This window comes from Nansenia antarctica, assembly GCF_963989245.1.
Source record: "Nansenia antarctica genome assembly, chromosome: 4".
NCBI classification, from domain to species: Eukaryota; Metazoa; Chordata; class Actinopteri; order Argentiniformes; family Microstomatidae; genus Nansenia; species Nansenia antarctica.
The window spans coordinates 58,174,390-58,195,201 of record NC_137689.1 but is presented as its reverse complement, the minus strand read 5'-3'; the positions used below and the strand labels follow the sequence as shown (position 1 = coordinate 58,195,201).

The window sequence follows — 20,812 nt, the reverse complement described above, 5'->3', positions numbered from 1 at the left end:
TCTGCTTCATTCTCTGCATCTCCATCTCAAAACGCATGTGTATCTACAGGAGGGAGGGGGAGAGAGGGGGGAAGAGAGGGGACAGGGGGCGGGGGGGTTCAGATTCAGGACGTCCTGTATATCCACCTAGAGATGGGTCATGAGCAGTGATTCCCTCTCACACATCCATCACTGTCTCTCATATCTCTGTGTCCTGATTAAAAAGGCTTAGATCAGGAATTAGGTCTCAAGCTATCATCTATCCTAATCCTGCAGATGTTGTTGTTGGAGCTGGGTTAGTGTGTGTGTGTGTGTGTGTGTGTGTGTGTGTGTGTGTGTGTGTGTGTGTGTGTGTGTGTGTGTGTGTGTGTGAGTGTGTTACATTTATTATTATTATTTATTTTTTTTTTACATTTTTGGAATTTAGCAGACACCTTTATCAAAAGCGACTTACAGCAAATACATTTGTCTAAGTGAATCATCTATCCATCAGTCATCATAAGAAAAGTAATCTCTGCTCGGGCCAGGGGCCATTGGCAGTCATAACGCTAGAAGAAGGAAGGATTTTTTTTGCCCTTGTTTTTTCGTTTTTGTTAACGTACAGTAGAGAAACTGAACAAGGGGATGGTGAGGTTTCAGGAAGGTTTCAGTTAAGGTGTAGCCTGAAGAGATGGGTCTTCAGTCTATGGTGGAATATAGGGAGTGACTCTGCAGGCCTGACAGCAGTGGGGAGCTCATTCAACCAGCGGGATGCCAGGACGGTGAAAAGCTGTGACCGTGTAGTGCGACTGCTGCAAACCTGTCCTGCATGAGTGTGTGTGTGTGTGTGTGTGTGTGTGTGTGTGTGTGTGTGTGTGTGTGTGTACCTGTTGTTGTTGTTGTATTTTGCCAGTGAGCTGTCTGATTTCCTCTTCTTGCTGATTGGTCTGGGTCTCCAGAAGGCGGAGCTGTTTCTTGAGGTCAGGCAGCGAATCAGATGCGAGGTCAATGGGGAGGCTGAGGTCACGTATCTGAGCACACAGCTCCTCCTTCTGCTGCTGCAGACGAGTCACCTCCGCCTGGAGCTCCTGCAGGTCCAACACACGCACGCACGCACGCACGCACGCACGCACGCACGCACGCACGCACGCACGCACACACACACACACACACACACACACACACACACACACACACACACACACAGAGGCAGTCAGACACAATTAAAACAGACAGACACAAAGGAAATCCACAACTAACCACAACTTGTGACACACACACACACACACACACACACACACCTGTAGAGTGCGCCGCAGAATGTAGATCTCTTGCCCCAGGGTGATGTTCTCATGCATGGCCTTGTCCTTCTGCTCTCTCTCATTGTTTGCCTCTTCTAGAGCCTGAGTCAGTTCATTATCAAACCTGGACACAAAACATGCATACACTGTATTATTATTATTATTATTATTAGTAGTAGTAGTAGTAGTAGTAGTAGTAGTAGTAGTAGTAGTAGTAGTAGTAGTAGTAGTAGTTGAGAAGCTGCTTCTATGTGGAAATAATAAAACAACAGCCTATATCCAATATCAACATGATATTCAATTCACTGCATTAAGCCCTCATTGAGAGACACACAGACACGGACACACACACGCTGTACACACCTCCTGTGTTTGCGGTCGAGGTCGTGGGTGCGTCCCTGCAGGCTGTCTGTGAGAACACGGGCGTCTTGGAGGTCAGAGGTGACGCGTCGACGCTGACGCCTCAAGTCCGTCACATTCCGCTTTGACTGCTCCAACTGAGTCTGTAGGGAGGCCACCTACACACAGGAGGGGGAGGTCACCCACCCAGGAGGGCCACCGTGTGTGTGTGTGTGTGTGTGTGTGTGTGTGTCTGTGTCTGTGTGTGTGTGTGTGTGTAGGTTACCTTGGTATCGAGCAGCTGTCGTGTCTGTCTCTCTGTCTCCAGCCTCTCTTCTGTCTGTTTGAGGCGTCTGCGTACAAACTCCACCTCCGTCTGACAGCACTCCAACTGCAGGGCCAGCTCACTGTCTGTGGCTGGTAGACCAAAGGACATTACTGACCCAGAGAAATGGACTGTCTATCTGTGTGTGTGTGTGTGTGTGTGTGTGTGTAGGTGTGTGTGTCTGTGTGTGTGTGTGTGTGTGTGTGTGTGTGTGTGTGAAACTCTAGTAATCTGTAGCCTCGCCGACTAGACTTTATCTGCATGTACGGTATGTATGTATGTGTGTGTGTGTGTGTGTGTGTGTGTGTGTGTGTGTGTGTGTGCATGTGTGTGTGTGTGTGTGTGTGTCTGTGTGTGTGTGTGTGTAGATGTGTGTGTGTGTGTGTGTGTGTGTGTGTGAAACTCTAGTAATCTGTAGCCTCGCCGACTAGACTTTATCTGCATGTACGGTATGTATGTATGTGTGTGTGTGTGTGTGTGTGTGTGTGTGTGTGTGTGTGTGTGCATGTGTGTGTGTGTGTGTGTGTGTAGATGTGTGTGTGTGTGTGTGTGTGTGTGTGTGCGCACGCGTGTGTGTGTGCATGTGTGTGTGTGTGTGTCTGTGTGTGTGTGTGTGTGTGTGTGTGTGTGTGTGTGTGTGTCTGTGTTACCTGTCTCTGTCCCTGTTCCGGTCTTGCTTTCCTTGCGCTCAACTTTCTGTTTCTCTTCCTCCAACTGTTTCTCCACGGTTTCTATAGTGACCTTGCACTGGTCCATACGAGTCTGAGAGGGAGAGAGGGAGAGAGAGAGGGAGAGAGGAGAGAGGGAGAGAGAGAGAGAGGAGAGAGGGAGAGAGGGAGAGAGAGAGAGAGGGAGAGAGAGGGAGAGAGAATAGAAATGAAGTAAAAAATAGAAAGTTGTGGACAGACAAACAGACAGACAGACACAAGAACAGAGACAGACAGACAGACAGACAGACAGACAGACAGACAGACACCTGTAGTTCCTTGTTGTCCTTGCTGAGGCGAAGTCTCTCTGCTCTCTCTGTGTCGAGGGCCTGACTCACAGCTTCACCTCGGAACCTCTCGTCACTCAGCTCAGATGACACCGCTGTCACCTACAGGAACAGATGCAAGTGACAAAGAGATCTTTATGTGTGTGTGTGTGTGTGTGTGCAGGTGTGTGTGTGTGTGTTGTTCACAGACCTTGGTCTCAGCGGTGTCTATGGTCTGTCTCAGCTCGTTCCTCTCCCTCTCAGATTTCTCCAGCCGCCGTCTCAGAGCTGAGATCTCATCCTGGGAGCACACAAAAATACACACACACACACACACACACACGCACGCACACATGTTTGAGCATGTGTACAATAAATGTACCTCTTTGGCTCTGAGACTGTGGTGTGTGTGTGTGTGAGTGTGTGTGAGTGTGTGTGTGTACCTCCTTGGCCCTGAGTCTCTGGTCGTCCATGTTAACGTCCAGTAGAGGGCGCACTTTGCAGAGCAGTCTCCACCAGCTCCACTTGGCCACACATCTATATGCACGCAGGTTCATCTGCACACAGCGCAATGCCATTTGCTGCACCTGAACACACACACACACACACACACACACACACACACACACACACACACAGACACACACTTAACATTCTTGTACACAAGTTCCTCTGCACACACATCATTGGCATCTGCAATTGGATTGTAGTTCTGATTCTGATATGTGATTGGATCACATTCCACGGGGGGTAGGGTTTGTCACTCACCTTCAGTTTGCGGTACTTCTGTCTGGCCAGGTTACCCACACAGGCAGCCTGGAGTAGAATCATCCACCCACTGACCAGCTGGTCTCTCTTCTGCTCCAAGGACCGCAGTACACCTCGCTTCATAAACACCTGAGAAGGAGAAAAAGAAGTCTGGCTTGGCACATACTGTAGGTTTGCATGTGTATTCATTTTGAGGTTTATTTCAAACTGTCATCCACAAGGATGCTGAAAAACTATTTGTCCAGGTGAAATTGATTGATTGATTGATTGAAAACCTTTATTGAAATGACAGCCAGGTGGCTACAGGTCTGTGTTAGTGTGTGTATGGATGACTACAGGTCTGTGTTAGTGTGTGTATGGATGTCTACCGGTCTGTTAGTGTGTGTATGAGTTGGGAGTGTGATTGTCAACAGGTAAGAACAGTCAGGACAGGTGCTCTCACCCTGCTGGCTCCCAGGACAATACTCCTCTTGTCCAGATCCAGCTCCATCAACAACTCCTCCACTGCCTAAGAGAGAGACGGGGGGAAATAACACTTAGTGAGAGGGACAGGTAGAGAGCTTTTTATGAGTGTGTGTGTGTGTGTGTGTGTGTGTGTGTGTGAATATGTGTGTGTGTGTGTGTGTGTATACTGACCTTCCTCTCGTCTGGAGTGATGAACACTGATCCATAGCGTTTCATGACTGGAGGAGACAAAGCCTGGAATCGACACCGGAAATCACTCAGTGTCATTTGCTCTGGATAACCTGAGAGGGACAGAGAGAGAGAGAGAGAGAGAGAGAGAGAGAGAGAGAGAGAGAGAGAGAGAGAGAGAGAGGAGGGAGGGAGAGAGAGGGAGAGAGAGAAAAAGAGAGAGAGAGAGAGACAGAGAGGGCCAGAGAGAGAGAGAGAAAGAGAGAGGGAGAGACAGACAAAGAACGGGAGAGAGGGCAAGGAGAGAGGGGAAAGGGAGAGATGAGAGAGAAGAAAGGATGAGAGAGAGAGGGAGACGGGTGTCAGGTGAGAGAGAGAGAGTTGTAGATAATACATGCATTGTAGAGATCACTATAGCTATACTGTGCTGTATACACACACTGTATTGGCATGGAGTGGACCAACGCTAACAGGCTCACCTGTGCGGTATAGTTGCAGGGCAGGCAGGATTTGTGTGGAATGGAGCTGGACTCTGAGTGCAGGGACGTCGAACCCTCCGCTGTCCATTTTGGCGTTCACACACTGGAGGAAGACTGGGCTGGCTCGACGAATCAGGTTCAACAGAGCATCCTGAGGGAGCGGGAGGGGAGGAAGAACACAAGGAGGGATAGATGAGAAGAAACATGCTTCGTGAGAGGGACTGTTAATGCAGTTATTCCTCTCTCTGGGGGAAGTAGCTGTTGGTTAGCCTCTGAGTTTTTGGCCTTGAGGCTCCGGTAGAGGCCACGCCTTTTGGACGGCATCAGTTCAAACAAACTGTGGTGGGGGCGCTGAGATCTTTGATGATACAGTTGGAGTGTATATTAGAGTACTTACGGCCTGTAGTTTGATTGATATACAGTGGGAGTGTATATTAGAGTACTTACGGCCTGTAGTTTGATTGATATACAGTGGGAGTGTAGAGTACTTACGGCCTGTAGTTTGATTGATATACAGTAGGCGTGTATATTAGAGTACTTACGGCCTGTAGTTTGATTGATATACAGTAGGAGTGTATATTTGAGTACTTACGGCCTGTAGTTTGATTGATATACAGTAGGCGTGTATATTAGAGTACTTACGGCCTGTAGTTTGATTTATATACAGTAGGCGTGTATATTAGAGTACCGTACTTACGGCCTGTAGTTTGATTGATATACAGTAGGACTGTCTGCGTATGGCGGCCATTCCTCCACTGAAGGTCTTCCTGACGGTGCCACTCCTCTGTAGTGACCGCTGACTGCCCCCCTCCACACCCCCCAGACCACGACACAGAGGGGGCACAGATGCCCTGGGGGCAAACATGGCCTTCACCACCCCACTAAGGGAGCAGAGAGTACACAGCAATGGGTACAGGCGATCACATTTTTCATGTTTTATCGCATGAAATTGAAGACAAAAACGTTTTGTTCAAGTGGTCATTTCAACACACACACACACACACAGAAGTACATGCATTGCACACATACACACGTACACAGAGGAGTTCTGTAGGATGGAGATGGCGTTGAGAGCCGAGGGGTTGTTCTGTATCAAACCGAACCAGCCTGTGAGGTCGTAGCGAACCGGGTCAGAACCCATCAGATGGTTCACCTCACACTGCAGTGGCTGCTCACACTGACGCACTGGAGAGGGAGGAGAAGGAATTTTAGGAACATTCTGCGATATAACATTGATATAACATGGATATAACATTGATATAACATGGATATAACATTGATATAACCTTGATATAACATTGATATAACCTTGATATAACCTTGATATAACCTGATATAACATGGATATAACATGGATATAACATGGATATAACATGGATATAACATTGATATAACCTTGATATAACCTTGATATAACCTTGATATAACATGGATATAACATGGATATAACATGGATATAACATGGATATAACACCCTATTCCATGGCGACATGTCTACTGATGATGAAGCACAGTCCTGCCTCACCAGTGTCGCTGTAGTACTGACACACTCTCTCCAGGACAGTGTTCTCAGTCGAGCCTGGGGTCGCCATCTCCTCATCTAGAACCCACAGCAGACCCCTAGGGTCCCCATCCGCTGCCCTCACCTGACAAACACACGCGCACACACACACACACACACACACACACACACACACACACACACACACACACAGCATTGAGCAGTGCACATTGCAACATCAGTTTGAGGGCAGTGCAGTTCACAACTGTCATATTCTTTTTTGGGGGGGGAGTGTGTATATATACATCTTGCCTACATGAGGATTGGAGTGTGTATATATACATCTTGCCTACATGAGGATTGGAGTGTGTATTGTAGGTCAGAAAGCAGAGTGAGGGCCTGAGGAGTGTGTTGTACCTGTAGAGCAGGCTGGTCTATAGAGGACACCACCTCAGTCGGACTGCTCTCAGGAGACTCAAAATCCACAGGAACTCTCTCCTGGAACAGAGAACAACACTGTCTGTGATCCAGCTGAAACAACTCTACAGCAGATGGATACTGTACAAATATGAGGATGTGCATATATCTATATATCCAGCCTGTGTGTGAAGGATTACAGTATGTGTGAGCTAGTGTACGTAACACTGTGTAATGAGTTATTCTACCTGTGCGTATCTGTCCAGTATGTGTGTGAAGGTGTGTGTGTGGTAGTGTTCCAGCAGCCTCTCCTGTAGGTAGTTGTGGCAGAGTTCAGACCACCCTGCAGCCCTCTCCTCTCCTGCATGTCTTGGGTTACGGAGGCCTGGAGTGTCCACCACCATCACTGAAGCTAACGTCATCAGCTGCTGAGAGTTCAACGCCCTGGGGAGAGAATGCAGGAAACACCCAGGCTTCAGGCCTTAAATCCACAAAGACCCAGACCCAGGACTAAACTAATGTACTTTCCATGGACTGAAGTGGGCCTGGATGTGTGTGTGTGTGTGTGTGTGTGTGTGTGTGTGTGTGTGTGTGTGTGTGTGTGTGTGTGTACCTGTTGATGAGTGACACTATAGCTGTGAAGAGTTCCTCGTACAGTCCAGAAGCCATACCACCTACACACAGACTAGCACTCAGTCTTGGACCTAGACAGAGAGAAAGAGAGAGTTCAGTGATTCAGTGATATCAAGCTTACATATTCATCTCTTACAATGTTTGTGGCTATTTCTTACCAGCCTCTGTGTCTGCGGGCGCGTGTCTCTCTCTGCTGCCCCCGGTGGCTCGCTGCAGTATCTGTCTCAGGTGGTGTTTGAAGACAGCGGTGTTTAGCTCCTCCCCCTCACAGCCTAACATGCTGCTGGCCACATTGGCACTTTCAAAACTGACAAACTGTCTTCTACCAACTGGAGATGGGGAAGTCAGAGAGGAGGGGAGAAGATGGAGGGTGAGGGAGGGGGAATGGGGAAAGAGGAAAGAGGACAGAGAGTTGAAAAGGGGGTGAGGGGAAGAGAGAGAGAGAGAGAGAGAGAGAGAGAGAGAGAGAGAGAGAGAGAGAGAGAGAGAGAAAGTGAAAGAGACGGTACAGTCCTACCTTTACAGGCCCCTGCATTGCCCAGATGATATATTCCAGCCAGGACGTGCCATATGGCTTTCTGCTCATTGGTTGAGAAGCCTAGCGTTTCCATGGCAGAGAGTAACTTAGTGAACGCAACTGAAGCACGCTGTTTCTCCTCAACCTGATGGAAGGAGGGAGGGAGGGAGGGAGGGAGGCGAATGGAGAGAGGGGAGGGAGAGAAGCGAATATGCATGATTTGACCTTTCACCACGGGACACCGGAGAAGAGAATAAGAGGTTAGCAACACTTCTTGGTTACCTTGGTGGGACCGACAATACCAAAGAAGTTGTCCTCAGGTAACTGGTGGAGCTGCAGCTCCGTCCTATCAGGAGGAGACCAGGAAGTAATGCAAGGTTGACAAGGAGACATAAAAAGAATGTTAGAGGAGCAATGGGGGTTATGAAGGTGGGTTATGTGTATGATGGTTTTGCGCGTGTACCTCATCTCAACACTGAGTCCAGCCAACATCTGGGAGAAGACTAGGAAGTTACTCTCTCCCTCAACCTTCTGACACACCCTCCACTTCTCCAACATCATCGTCTGGATAGCAGGATAAAGGGAGGGAGATTTAATGTGGGGTTTTCTTTGCTGACAAAACATTTGACCAGGAAAAAGAGTGTGTTTGTGTGTGTGTGTGTGTGTGTGTGTGTGTGTGTGTGTGTGTGTGTGTGGTTGCACCTGAAGGTGTCCAGCAGCCGCCAGTCCAGCATGGTTGAAGTCCAGTGATAGAACCATGGCGAAGCGAGATGATGCGTCACTGTGCTGAGAGTTCACACAACCAAACGACCTCAACACTGTGAACACAGCCTGCACACGCTCCACTGTAACACACAAAGGCACACGCACACACACACACACGCACACACACACACACACACACACGCACACACACACACACACACACACACACACACACACACATACACAGTTAGAAGATACATACACACATAAACCAAAAGGATCAGATTAGTTTATCTAGTGTGTCTGTGGTCTTGACTCCTCCTGTCTAGACAAAACAGTGGTTATCAACAGAAAGAAACAGATGTTGAGTGTACCACACACACACACACACACACACACACACACACGCACACACACACTACTCACCACTGAAACTCTCCCCGGCTGTGCCCGCCTGTTTGAGAAGTGTGCGTGCGAAGGCTTGGCATGCCGTGGTTTTGCCTGTTCCGCTGCGTCCCACCGCACACACACTCTGGTCTTTCCGTGTGCCCACCATGGACACATACACACGTCTGACCAGAGCAGCCAAGGCCGGGGGGGCGTCCCACACAGACTCCCCTCGCCGTGACTTAGGAGTCTGGGAGAGGAGAGGATGAGGACAGGATGAGGACAGGATGAGGAGAGGATGAGGAGAGGGAGGAGTGCAGGGGAGGAGGAGAGGATGAGGAGAGGATGAGGAGAGGGAGGAGTGCAGGGGAGGAGGAGAGGGGAGCGAGCTGGTTCAGTCAAGCAAAAGATTCACATCAATTGTGGATTCTTGCAAATGTGGAAAAAAAGAGTAAAAGTGAGTTCACCTTGCTGTGGGGGTGTTGTGGGGGCCAGAAGTTGAGCAGGTTTGGTCCTGCGTGTGTGAGGGGCTGGCTGGCCTTGGCTCGGCTAGTTAGAGTGTGGAGTACACCGCACTCGTTCACACTCTGGAGATCACTCAAGTCCTGACACAGATCCAGCTCAGAAGGGTTACACTGGAGAGAGCGAGACAGAGACAGAGAGAGAGAGAGAGAGAGAGAGAGAGAGAGAGAGAGAGAGAGAGAGAGAGAGAGAGAACGACATTGAGATCAAGGTGTCAGATCATAGTCCTCAAACAGGGAAGAAGGAGAAGGAGAAGGAGAATGGGATGGAATGGAAACATAGCAAGAGATACTGTAGATCAGAGAGAAGAGCGGAATGATGGGACGGGATGGAAGATTACCTTCTCGATGTCGTACTCTGATATGTTATGCAGTGTTCCATCTGTGTGCAGTCTGACTCTCACTTGGCCCTCTGGGAGATCAGGCGTGCCCTCGTCTGGCTTCAGCTGAGTGGCTGGAACCCAAAATCCACCAATTAGGCGACAAGAGGGTTCTCCAACCAGGTTCTACACAATCTACAGTAATCCCCACTACTACCTAGTTAGTGTCGACTAGTGGGGATTACTCACTGAATCCATTGCATTGCAATATTTTGGCTTGACTAGCGAATGTGTCATTGATTTTCAACAACGTTGAAATATATATATTTTTTTTTTTTTTAAAGTCTGAACATTTTGATTGGTTGCCGACTTGGTTGCCCCCGTTCACCAGCTGCCGTCACAGTTGGGCAGGTCATTGGACAACACTGTTTCACTGGATCTCCAACATCCCTCTACAATCGCTCCTATGGAGGAGGCCACTGCTAAAGCAGCACACTATTAATACCATTGAACATGACGCAACCCAACACCCCAGGACAGTCAAGTCAGGTCCTGCAGCTACAGTGTCTTGTGTGCTCCTATCACACAACGCAGCACCGTTCAGAAGACTCACTCTCCCACTAACATCACATGCATCTCCTTGTAATATCCTAAATGGACCGCTTCAGAGGGATAACAACAGGGTGATTTCCCCAGAGATTACCATCGCTCACTGTACTGAAAACACATCAGATGGGACTTACAGTTCCTGCCTTCAGTTGGAACACAAACTATATTTTAAAGTCAGGTTGGAACACAAACAAATGAATATGGGGGAATACTTACTGAAGGCAGACACTGTCCCATATGTATTTTTAGTCCAGCAAAAGCAAAAGTCAAAGGGCACACCACAAAATGTCCAGGGGGATGTATACTTACTGAAGGCACTGTGTGTGTGTTTGTGTGTGTGTGTGTGTGTGTGTGTTTGTGTGTGTGTGTGTGCGTGGGAGCGTGCGCGTGCATGTGTGCATGTCTTACCGAGGGTAAAGCCATCCTTGTGGACGTACCACACAGTCCCAACTTCGTACCACACATCTCTCACCTGAGAGAGGGAGATAGGGGAAAGAGAGATAAAAGTAGACATTGAAAAACGAAGCAGGTTTACTGTATATTCTTCCATACAGAGGCTGTGTGAGTGTGTGTGTGTGTGTGTGTGTGTGTGTGTGTGTGAGTGTGTGTGTGTGTGTGTGTGTGTGTGTCCATGTGACATGTTTACCTCTTTCCTCTCCTTTTCTATTATGGTGGTGTCTGCAAGCCGCCCTTCTGGTTCCTGTCTCTCCTCTTTCACTTCCTCTCTCTTCTCTTCCTTCTTCTCCTTCTTCTCTACCTTTCTCTCTTTGTCTTTCTCTTTGTCTTTGTCTTTGTCTTTTTCTTTCTCTTTTTCTTTCTCTTTTTCTTTCTCCATCTTTGGTGTCTTAGCGTCCTCAGACGCCTTCTTTATCTCTGACTTCACTTCCTGTCCCTGCTTCAGCACCTCTGAGGTCACTTCCGGTTTGACGGTCTCCCTCTGTGTAGGGCTCTTTACTTCTGGGGACATGATTCGCCGTGGCGATGAGGTCTTGAGGTCGGATTGGGCGGGGTGGCGACCTCGCTCGCCGTTGACCAATTGCTCCGCTCGGAGGGCCATCTCGGCCTCCATGATTGGTGGGGTCTGGTCTGGGAGGAGGAACTGCTGCACCAGGTTGTCACTCAACTTACTGGGCTGCAGACAAGAACACACACACGGAAGAGAGCACGTTATGACGTTAGACTCCTGCTCCAGGTATAAGATGAGTGGTTAGTTTGAAGTACAGTGGTCCTGTTAGACCTGCTGAGAAGTGAACAAGGGCAGAAGGAGTTAGAGAGAGAAGGCGCTGGAGAGCCATGTTTCTCCATCCTTCTCCGGTTTCCTTCAGTTCGGTCCCTCTCTCCATCTCGGTCTACATCTCCATCTCTCAACTCCCTCGTCCGTCCCCACCCCATCCCCACCCCGTCCCCGTCCCCCCTCGTCTTCTCCCTCACTCTCACCGTCTTCTCTTCTTTCACTTCGGGCTCCTTTGGTTTGGTCTCAATCTCCCTGACCAGCTGCTTGAGGAAGCCCCCCGGGGTGGCTCCGAGGGGAGGGGGCGGCTCGGCCGCTACAACAGGCTTCTTCTCCTCCTTTATCTGTAGATGGATGGAGGGATGAAGAAAGGGATGGAGGGGACATGGTTAGACAAATACACAGACAAAATAGACAGACTCCTGATGGTTCTGTTGTGGATTTGATTTATTTGCGGACCCTACAGTGCATTACAAAAACAATTGTCTCTTAGACTCTTAAACACAACTCGTACATTTAGTTGTGTTGTAAGCCTGCAATTTTGCAAGAACTGCAATGTGATAACGAGTACAGCCAAGTCTACATGCAGAGTCACGGTATTGTAAATACACATGCATGTCATACAATCTGCAGTCAAAGGGCACCTATACTGCGATAGCTGGTCTGCTCACACTCAAACAGGCACACACACGCACAAACAGACACACGCACGCACACACGCACACACGCACACACACACACACACACACACACACACGCACGCACGCACGCACACACACACACACACGTTGTTTAATAGTATCTAACATCCATGTTCAGGGTGACAGTGAGTTCAGGGAGTTTCCTCTGGTCCCCCAGTGGGGTCTACCTGTGTGTGTGTGTGTGTGTGTGTGTGTGTGTGTGTGTGTGTGTGTGTGTGTGTGTACTCATGCCTGGTGTCTGAGGTAACAGTGAGCTCAGAGAGTCACCCAGCCATTCCACCTGCTGTTACTGAGGAGGAAATGAGAACGATTAGTAAGACAGCCTGGCTGTACTCCACACTCTCTTTCCTTCTTTCTCTCAAGCTACATTCAAATGATGGGACGTTCTGTCAACACTCCCTCCCCCACCAGTGACAGGCCACTGAGGACTGAACCCTACACGAAGGAGGATGACCTGGTCCTATGGGAAGGACATGACATGGAGTGCGTTAAGCATGGACGGAATGAGGACAATATGAAACATTCATACTCATCTGGTAACAAAAACACATGTGAAATAGACGTCACTGCCCGATGGACAGCAGCTATCGAAAAGCTGGCGATTGGACAGCGCAGGTTGGGGGTATTTGTGCTTGAGGAGTGAGTTTTACCAGCTCAACTCAGACTCATAAAAAGCAGCATGACACAGCCCATGAACACACAGCAGGGTTCTGAGACACGTACAGAATGCAGGGTCACAAACACACACGCATGCCCGCGCACAAATCGCAAACACACACACGCACACATACATACAAAGGATGACCTTTACATATGGTCACCTTCTTAAATTTGAATTTTCTTTTACCATCTAAATTTGGTTCAGTTTATTCTGTTTTTCGCAAAACTTGAAAATATGACGTAAGCCATTATTTTAAGAAGGTGACAATATATAGACCACAGTCTGGGAACACACACAAAGGGACCAGTGTAGAACGCGTACAGTACATGCGTCATGGAGATTCTAGTCCATTCCTAGAAGACAAGACACAGACCATGCCACATGCCACATCCCTGCACCTCCCTTCTGCTCCCAGAGCTTTAAGCGTGAGGACAACGCCATGGTTATGGCTGCTGGGGGAGGGGTCAGGGGTGAGGGGTCAGAGGTCAGCCAGGTGTGATGTGGGGTGGAGCAACACAGACAACTGTGACACTGTGAACCTGAGGATGGAGAAAAACAACAGAGACTGAAAAGACAAGAACATGATGGTTGGACGGACAGAGAAAGACAGAGAGATGGAGAAAATGAACAAGTAGAGAGGAGAGAGAGAGAGAGAGAGAGAGAGAGAGAGAGAGAGAGAGAGAGAGAGAGAGAGAGAGAGAGAGAGAGAGAGAGAGAGAGAGAGAGAGGGATAGCACAGTGAAAGATGATAGTTCAGAATCACACGTTATGGTGCACCATGTTTTCTATGACTGTGAACTTGAAACAGATGTCATGGATCAGGTCACGTTGCACACACTGACCAAGTGTTTTCTTTTCATTTAGCAATACCCAGTGGTTCTAGGCATCACAATATGGAATAGCAGTAAACACACACAAAACCTTGAGTAACCCTGAATCTGTACTTATCGCAGAGATAAGCACAGTTGTTATTGAGCTCTTGCTAGTAGAGGGTGGTCCCGTCAATGCTGTCATGAGAACAATGTCTTCAGGGAGAGAGGCGAGGTTTCCCAACCGTTGGTGGCTATCAGAGGTCACATGATGAGGGGGAAATTGGAAGAGGGTTGCTGCCCTCAAATAGAGACTGATACAGTCATTATTTAGTGAGCCTCTCTCTAAGTTGAACCATATCCTCAACATCCTCACAAGATGGACCCTTCTTTTTTTTCTTTTTAAATGTTTTTAGGGCATTTCTACTTTATTAGGATAGAGACAGTAGAGATGTACAGGAAGGATGGGTGAGAGAGAGGAGGGATGACATGAATCGAACCAGGGACCTTGCGATGATATTGCATGCATTTTTTAATTTTCTATGTAATGCGCCTTATTGTGCTACGCCACTTACGCACCCCAAGGTGGACCGTTCTGACCACAGTCTGGCCGGACTCACTCCAACTAACCCGCCTTGACCATACTCATGTCATACGATACATTAATAATAGACCTCACATCTATAAGTTGTGGTGCACCTCACTGCGGGAACATTCTGCTAAAGGTTAAATCAAATAAAGTGGTTGATGACTTCAGCTTGGACATAGGCATCATACATTAACTTACACTCTGATGTCATGTGTTCGTTCAATGAATTACCCACACAGGAATGGAACAAAGTAACCGTATCACTCACACACACTCTCACACACACACACACACACACACACACACACACACACAAACACACAAACTGCGTCGCATTCCACCGTACACATATGACTCTCAGCCAGCTCACCACACCACACCTCACACCACCCAGGGCCCTGTGTGCCCCTTCCTCCTCTCGTGTTTCAGCCTGAGTCAGCAACCCAGAGAGGGACAGACGTAAGACTAGGATGTGGGTGGAAACATCGGTTTCCTTTATTTTGAGGGTCATCGTTGGAAAGACGCAGGGGATCGCAGGGAACCCAATCAACAGTTCCCCCCCACAGAAAGAGCCAGCTTGACCAAAACAAGTCTCCATGATTGATCAGACAGCGCCATGGAGGCGTCAACCCGTCTGTGATGATGACAGGGTCCAGAATAAACAGTCCCACGGATCACTCCGTGAGTGTAACAGCACTGTTCCTCTGTGTGGTCATCCAGCAACATAAAGTATCAAATCGGGGGCTGTCGTGTCGATTATTGTTCCATAGTCGATCATTTATTTCCCCTGTGGCCTACCTGAAGTCTTATGATGTGTTCTTGTGACCCACATAAACCAAAACAATGTTAGCAGAAACTACCCAGTGGGTCAACCCAATGAGAACAGGCCACACTGAATAAAACATTCTTCTATTGCGTGACAGTCAGCGATGTGACTGGTGGCCAATGTCAAATCCCACTCACAGCTAACTGTGCCCTGTAAGTGTCTCTGTCTCCAATCCCAGGTCCTTTCCCTCTCAGCCAACGAAACTTCCCCAGGGTCTATAAATAAAAGCACGAGCACCATCTTTCCTGGTATCGGACTGTAACAGACACAACACACACCAAAAAAACATTGAGTCGAAGACTTAATTATCTACCTTACAATGGTCCCTTAATGAGCACAGTTACTCCAAATGGATGGTGGTAGTCCCAACTCTGCAAGGCCAGACGAGAGGCACGGTGTCCCTCTGTCACACAAACACACTAGGTAAGATAGGTTGAGCGGGGCATGCAGCAAGTCCCAAATAGAGTGACACAGACAGCCATGCAGCCATCACACACACTCACGCACACACACACACACACACACACACACACCCACACAGATAAGCAAGGCAGCTGGGTTGACAGATGATTCATCTATAAATATCTAACGAGAGGGGGAGGTGGTAGTGGATACTACCCTGTTTGGAAAACTGGCCTGGTAGGAAATGACAGGGGAAGGCAATGGAGAGAGAGGGAGAGAGAGCTGTGGGTGGGAGAAAGAGAGAGGGAGCTGTCTCTCTCCAGGGTAAGAAATAACATTGTATCAGACGGATGGTAAGTGTTGGAACACCTTTGGAATTGAACAGATAAAGGTATATATGAAGAACAGCTGAGTGAGAGGGAAAAAACGTGGATCGACTGAAACATGTTAATGAGATCAAATGGATGGTTGTTTATGTTGGGAGATGGAACACACACACACACACACACACACACACACACACACACACACACACACACCATTCCATAGCAACAGCTAGAAAAAGCCCTGAACCTCTCTGTGTCTCTCTGAGGGCCACAGGTCAGCTGCTGCTCTGCTCTGACTGACATCAACAGCTGAGAGAGGGAGGGGAAGAGGAGGAGCTTCCTGTTGGAGAGAGAAGTGGGAGGGAAGAAGGAAGAAGGGGGAGGGGGGAGGGAAGTTGTTACCCAGTGGGTCCATGTCAATAGTTGTTGGCTTCCCCACCCAATATGACCCTCAACCATTCAGGCAGGGGTTATGGAGCTATTATAGTGCCAGCAGAAATGTCATTGTATTTGAGAGATTAAATTATTACAGTGCCAGTTTTCATTATTTCAATTCAGTTTTCAAATTCGTAAACAGCCAAAGCTCAGCTTCTAAAACTCATTTTGTCATTGGTCATTCACATAGGAGTTCGATTGAATCGGTGCTTTATTATTCTACCCAGCCTAAAGAAACTTAACTGAATTTTGAGAAACTGAATTTGACAACTGAATTAAAATAATGACAACTGAATTGAAATAATATCTCAAATTAAATTTGATTGTTATTTCTATATTTTCTTCCATCTATGTACTCCATGATATTTAAATCTTTCGTTATCTGAAGGCAGACTGCAGTCTCCTCCTCACCAGAGGCGTTGTAAAGCATCAGGGGCTGAGCCCAGCCTAGGGGGCCAGTCTTCTTAGGAGCCTCTGACATGGTTGGTGAAAACTACCTAATGGAATTACACTGATGAGCCAAAACATGACGACCTGCTTATGCTAATATGCTGTTGGTCCTCCGTGTGCCGCCGAAACGAAACGAGTCGACCTGCTGAGGAATGGATTCCACAAGACCCCTGATGGTGTCCTGTGGTATCTGGCACCAAAACAATAGCAGCAGATGCTTCCTGTATGGTTTTTTTATGCAGTTGTTTAGGGCCACAACCACTAGAGGGGGCCACACCTGCGCCATTGATTTAGCGCAAGCTTCCATGCATCAATCAAACACTCTGCAACTACCAACTAGGGCCGGGCCTGCCGCCGTGGATCGAACTCGTCAGTCCAGCACATCATACAGATGGTTCAATCGGATTTGCGGTTTGTCCCTCCTCGAACCACCGTCGGTAGGTATTCACCACTGCTGACCGGGAGCACCCCACAAGCCTTGCCGTTTCAGAAATGCTCTGACCCAGTCGTCTGGCCATAACAATTTGGCCCTTGCCAAAGTCGCTCAGGTCTTTACTCCTGCCTATTTCTCCTCCATCAAATACATCAACTTCAAGAACTGACTGTTCACTTGCTGCCTAATATATCCCACCCCTTGACCGGTGCCATTGTAACAAGATAATCAATGTTAATTGTAACTTGTATAACACCTGTCAGTGGTCATAACATTTTGGCTCATCTGTGTATATGAGATCAGTGATTGCTGCAGGATAGAGGTGGGTGAGTTGTGCTGGAACGGGGCCTGAGGATGAAGTAAGTGGGGGGTTTTATTTCCTCACATCGAGCCCACTGAACCCCTGAAGGAACACAGCAGAGTAGGAAGTAGGCTGGGCCTTGTGTTACTGCTGGACTAGAATTAAAGCCTGCACAGCCTGTGGAACTCTTTGGGCCAGTTTCACAGACAAGGCTTAAGCCTAATCCTGGACTAAAAAGCATCTTCAATGGAGATTTTACATTGAAAGTGTGATTTAGTCCAGGACTAGGCTTAAGCCTTGTCTGTGAAACCAGCCCTTTATTTTGGATTTATTCATAATTGCATTATGTGGACCTGTTTGAACCAATGATATACTGGAACTCATCTGTCCACAGGTTGGTTGATAGATCGGATCTGTCCAGTGCCTTGCTCAGGCTGACATCTGACACCAGACAGAACCTGTGGAGGCATAACGTCTTAAAATTAAGAATATCAATAATATCCATTTGTACCAATTCATAAAAAAAGAAAAGAATCTATGAAACACCAATGTCATTGTCAGTGCTCACTGAACAGCTTCGTTCATTATTCAGCTCTCCATTAGCTGCTGCCTAAGTGACTTTTTATTGTTCCTGGTGTACAGTTGAAGTATTGATAAAGCAGTTTCCAGCAGACTCGGTCTAGACCTTGGTGATCATGACACAGTGCTGTATTAGAGTGAACCCAACCCAAGGTCAATAAAACACACGTCACAAGAGGCAACACGAAAAAAATGATTTTTATTTCTGAACTGTATTTATAAGCAGTCCAACATGTAAGTTCCTACCTGTCTTGGAAACAAAAACAAAAAAATTAATTAAAATAAAATAAAATTTAATAACAATAATCATTGAATAATATTATCAATAATAATAATCATCATCATCATCATAAGTTCATAACCTTAATGGTAATAATAACCCAAAGCCAGTAGTATTTGCGTTTGTTTGTGGCAAATGAAAGAGTTTATCTGACGGGTGTAAACTGGAGTATTTCTACAGCGAGACCTCGGGTGTGAGCTCATAGACAGGGGCGCTAGTTCCCCAAACACACAATAAATATGAAAGAGCAAGAGTCCGGTAATCAAACAAAAATAATCATCTGTAACTCGCAGGTACAATATCTAAAGTCTTTATGTGCAAGATCCGAGCTGAAGTCTTCACCACAAACAGTTTTACTCACATCAAAACCCCAAACCTCCCCCCGAACGTTCACCTTTTGTTTCTACATTAAATCTTTTAAATAAACCTAGAGCATTTTTGTCATTTCATATACACATATATTCATATATATACTTTAATTCTTGTTAGTTTGTTTTTTTCCTATATGCCATCCTTTTTCATCGTCTTGTTGTTTACGAGCATGTGTGTGTATAGAGAATTGTGTTTGTGTGACGAGAACATCCCCACTAAATAAACATACAGACAAGTGATTGAATGCAGCACGTACACATACACACTCTCACGCATGCATGCATACATACATATATACACTGTGAAGGAAATCTACCACTGGAACACCACATGGCAGAGAGCAGTGTGGTGGGGAAGTCCCACAGCAATGCCTCTTGCTCACTCACACGCACACACACTCACGCTCACAGCACCAGTTTGGTCACAGAATTGTACCCTTTGGGACACACTACTCTCTCCCCCCCCTTTGCTCAGGCTGAGTGGTGTGGGTGTGTGGGATGTGGCCACTGTGGCCAGAGGCTGGTGCTGAATCTGTGAGGGGGTCAAAGTTCAGAGAGAAGGGTTTTCATCGGTTCAGCACAATCAGCGAATCAGCAACAAGTATTTGGCACATTTAACAGCTAGTAAGTAACACATTGGGCTAAAAAGGTGCAACAAAGTAGTTTCAACAAAAACAACAAAACCATTTTGGTTTAAAAAAATAAAAGACACCTTGAAAGGTGACCAAATTTCTCTATAAGACAACACCTCCCCCTGACTCGTAAAGGCTCCTAAGACTATCAAGCCCCCGCCCCCATCCCCCCAACACACACGCACACACACACACACAAAAAAAAAACATCAGTCACTCCCCCAAGTCACATATGCACATCAAAACTCTGGAAATTAATGGACATCACAGACAAGGACATTGTACTGCATGAAAATAAAACCCTGAATTTATGAGTAAAATCAATCCTTTTTTTCTGTCTTTTCTCTAAACAATCCTTCTGTCCATCTCAGCTGTGCTTTTCTGTCCTTCAGTAAAAATAAGCATGCTTGACTTCTGCACAAATGCAACAGGTGCTGCTTTTAACCCCCAAGAATATGCAACCTCTTAGAATATGTTTCTCTTCATCACATTCAGGAAAGCAACACAAACGGTTCAAACTAGACTGAACTGAAGCCTAAAACAAAAGGATGTAGGTGTTCTACTCCATACACCCAGAGACACATCTCCTCCTCTCCCTGCTCTCCCCTATCGTCTACGGCTGTAGGAGTCTGGAATACGGTGTATGAGTCTGTAAACCCGCATGCATTAGTGTGTGCGTGTGTGTCTGTGTGTGTGTGTGTGTGTGTATCACCATATACATCTGGATGGCATTGGCTGCAAGATTATGACAGACACATAAGAACATACTAGGCCTGACTTCTCTTTCTGTCTCTCCTACACACAGCGCCCCCACCCCCCCACCCCCTCCCTCCCCAAGCCAAAACAGAAGGACAGATTCACAAACAGGCAGACGGACAAGTCCCCATTAATGCAAACATGTTGAACAGTAGAATAGTATACTGGAGATGCACAGAGAAAGGGATGCTTATATACACTCAGACCCAGAGTCCCATAGAAAGGCAGCACATCCCTCCCCTCTCTCTATCTTTCTGACAGTGTGTCCTTCATACACACAATCAGTCCTTGCTTGGCCACGGTTTTCAAAGTCCTCATGGTTACGAGGTCCCCTAGTTACCAACTATGTGTAAGCCAATCAATTCTCAGTCTCTATGGCAACAGAGAAGAGTCTATGGTCCTTGCCCTTCCGGGTTTCTTTAGGACAGGGTTCCTCTTTCTGTATCCGGGAGCAACGCCTGCTTTCAAACGGGTCCTCCTGGGTGCTTAGGTGTCTCAAGTAAATATTGATGTTGGCACTTTATGCACTTCAGTGAAGGAGGGAGGAATGGAGGGAGAGGAGAGGAAAGGAGGAGGAGGAGGAGGAGGAGGAGAAAGGGGGAAATGTCTCAATGAAATCTCTTCCGATGTCGAGCAGCTTTTTC

The 20,812-nt window shown here is 47.3% G+C and overlaps 1 protein-coding gene across 1 annotated transcript in view; it reads right to left on the bottom strand.

Annotated features, from left to right (window-relative positions):
* Nucleotides 1-13,420, bottom strand: part of myo18b (myosin XVIIIB) — a gene marked incomplete at both ends in the record, with an annotated part of 23,562 nt that extends 10,142 nt beyond the window's left edge. Inside the window, 32 exons of the mRNA XM_080529520.1 lie at nucleotides 1-43; nucleotides 846-1,046; nucleotides 1,260-1,383; nucleotides 1,623-1,777; nucleotides 1,885-2,009; nucleotides 2,574-2,685; nucleotides 2,900-3,019; nucleotides 3,108-3,197; nucleotides 3,340-3,483; nucleotides 3,665-3,793; nucleotides 4,107-4,172; nucleotides 4,301-4,410; nucleotides 4,777-4,927; nucleotides 5,474-5,657; nucleotides 5,814-5,961; nucleotides 6,302-6,422; nucleotides 6,695-6,775; nucleotides 6,943-7,138; nucleotides 7,308-7,398; nucleotides 7,486-7,656; nucleotides 7,845-7,989; nucleotides 8,127-8,190; nucleotides 8,308-8,408; nucleotides 8,547-8,689; nucleotides 8,976-9,186; nucleotides 9,404-9,571; nucleotides 9,799-9,911; nucleotides 10,795-10,858; nucleotides 11,033-11,101; nucleotides 11,270-11,518; nucleotides 11,824-11,961; nucleotides 13,382-13,420. The exon at nucleotides 1-43 is cut by the window's left edge and continues 68 nt beyond it. Of these exons, the coding sequence (XP_080385646.1) occupies nucleotides 1-43; nucleotides 846-1,046; nucleotides 1,260-1,383; nucleotides 1,623-1,777; nucleotides 1,885-2,009; nucleotides 2,574-2,685; nucleotides 2,900-3,019; nucleotides 3,108-3,197; nucleotides 3,340-3,483; nucleotides 3,665-3,793; nucleotides 4,107-4,172; nucleotides 4,301-4,410; nucleotides 4,777-4,927; nucleotides 5,474-5,657; nucleotides 5,814-5,961; nucleotides 6,302-6,422; nucleotides 6,695-6,775; nucleotides 6,943-7,138; nucleotides 7,308-7,398; nucleotides 7,486-7,656; nucleotides 7,845-7,989; nucleotides 8,127-8,190; nucleotides 8,308-8,408; nucleotides 8,547-8,689; nucleotides 8,976-9,186; nucleotides 9,404-9,571; nucleotides 9,799-9,911; nucleotides 10,795-10,858; nucleotides 11,033-11,101; nucleotides 11,270-11,518; nucleotides 11,824-11,961; nucleotides 13,382-13,420 (4,066 nt within the window). The remainder of the gene's footprint in view (nucleotides 44-845; nucleotides 1,047-1,259; nucleotides 1,384-1,622; nucleotides 1,778-1,884; nucleotides 2,010-2,573; nucleotides 2,686-2,899; nucleotides 3,020-3,107; nucleotides 3,198-3,339; nucleotides 3,484-3,664; nucleotides 3,794-4,106; nucleotides 4,173-4,300; nucleotides 4,411-4,776; nucleotides 4,928-5,473; nucleotides 5,658-5,813; nucleotides 5,962-6,301; nucleotides 6,423-6,694; nucleotides 6,776-6,942; nucleotides 7,139-7,307; nucleotides 7,399-7,485; nucleotides 7,657-7,844; nucleotides 7,990-8,126; nucleotides 8,191-8,307; nucleotides 8,409-8,546; nucleotides 8,690-8,975; nucleotides 9,187-9,403; nucleotides 9,572-9,798; nucleotides 9,912-10,794; nucleotides 10,859-11,032; nucleotides 11,102-11,269; nucleotides 11,519-11,823; nucleotides 11,962-13,381) is intronic.
* Nucleotides 13,421-20,812: the final 7,392 nt, after the last annotated feature.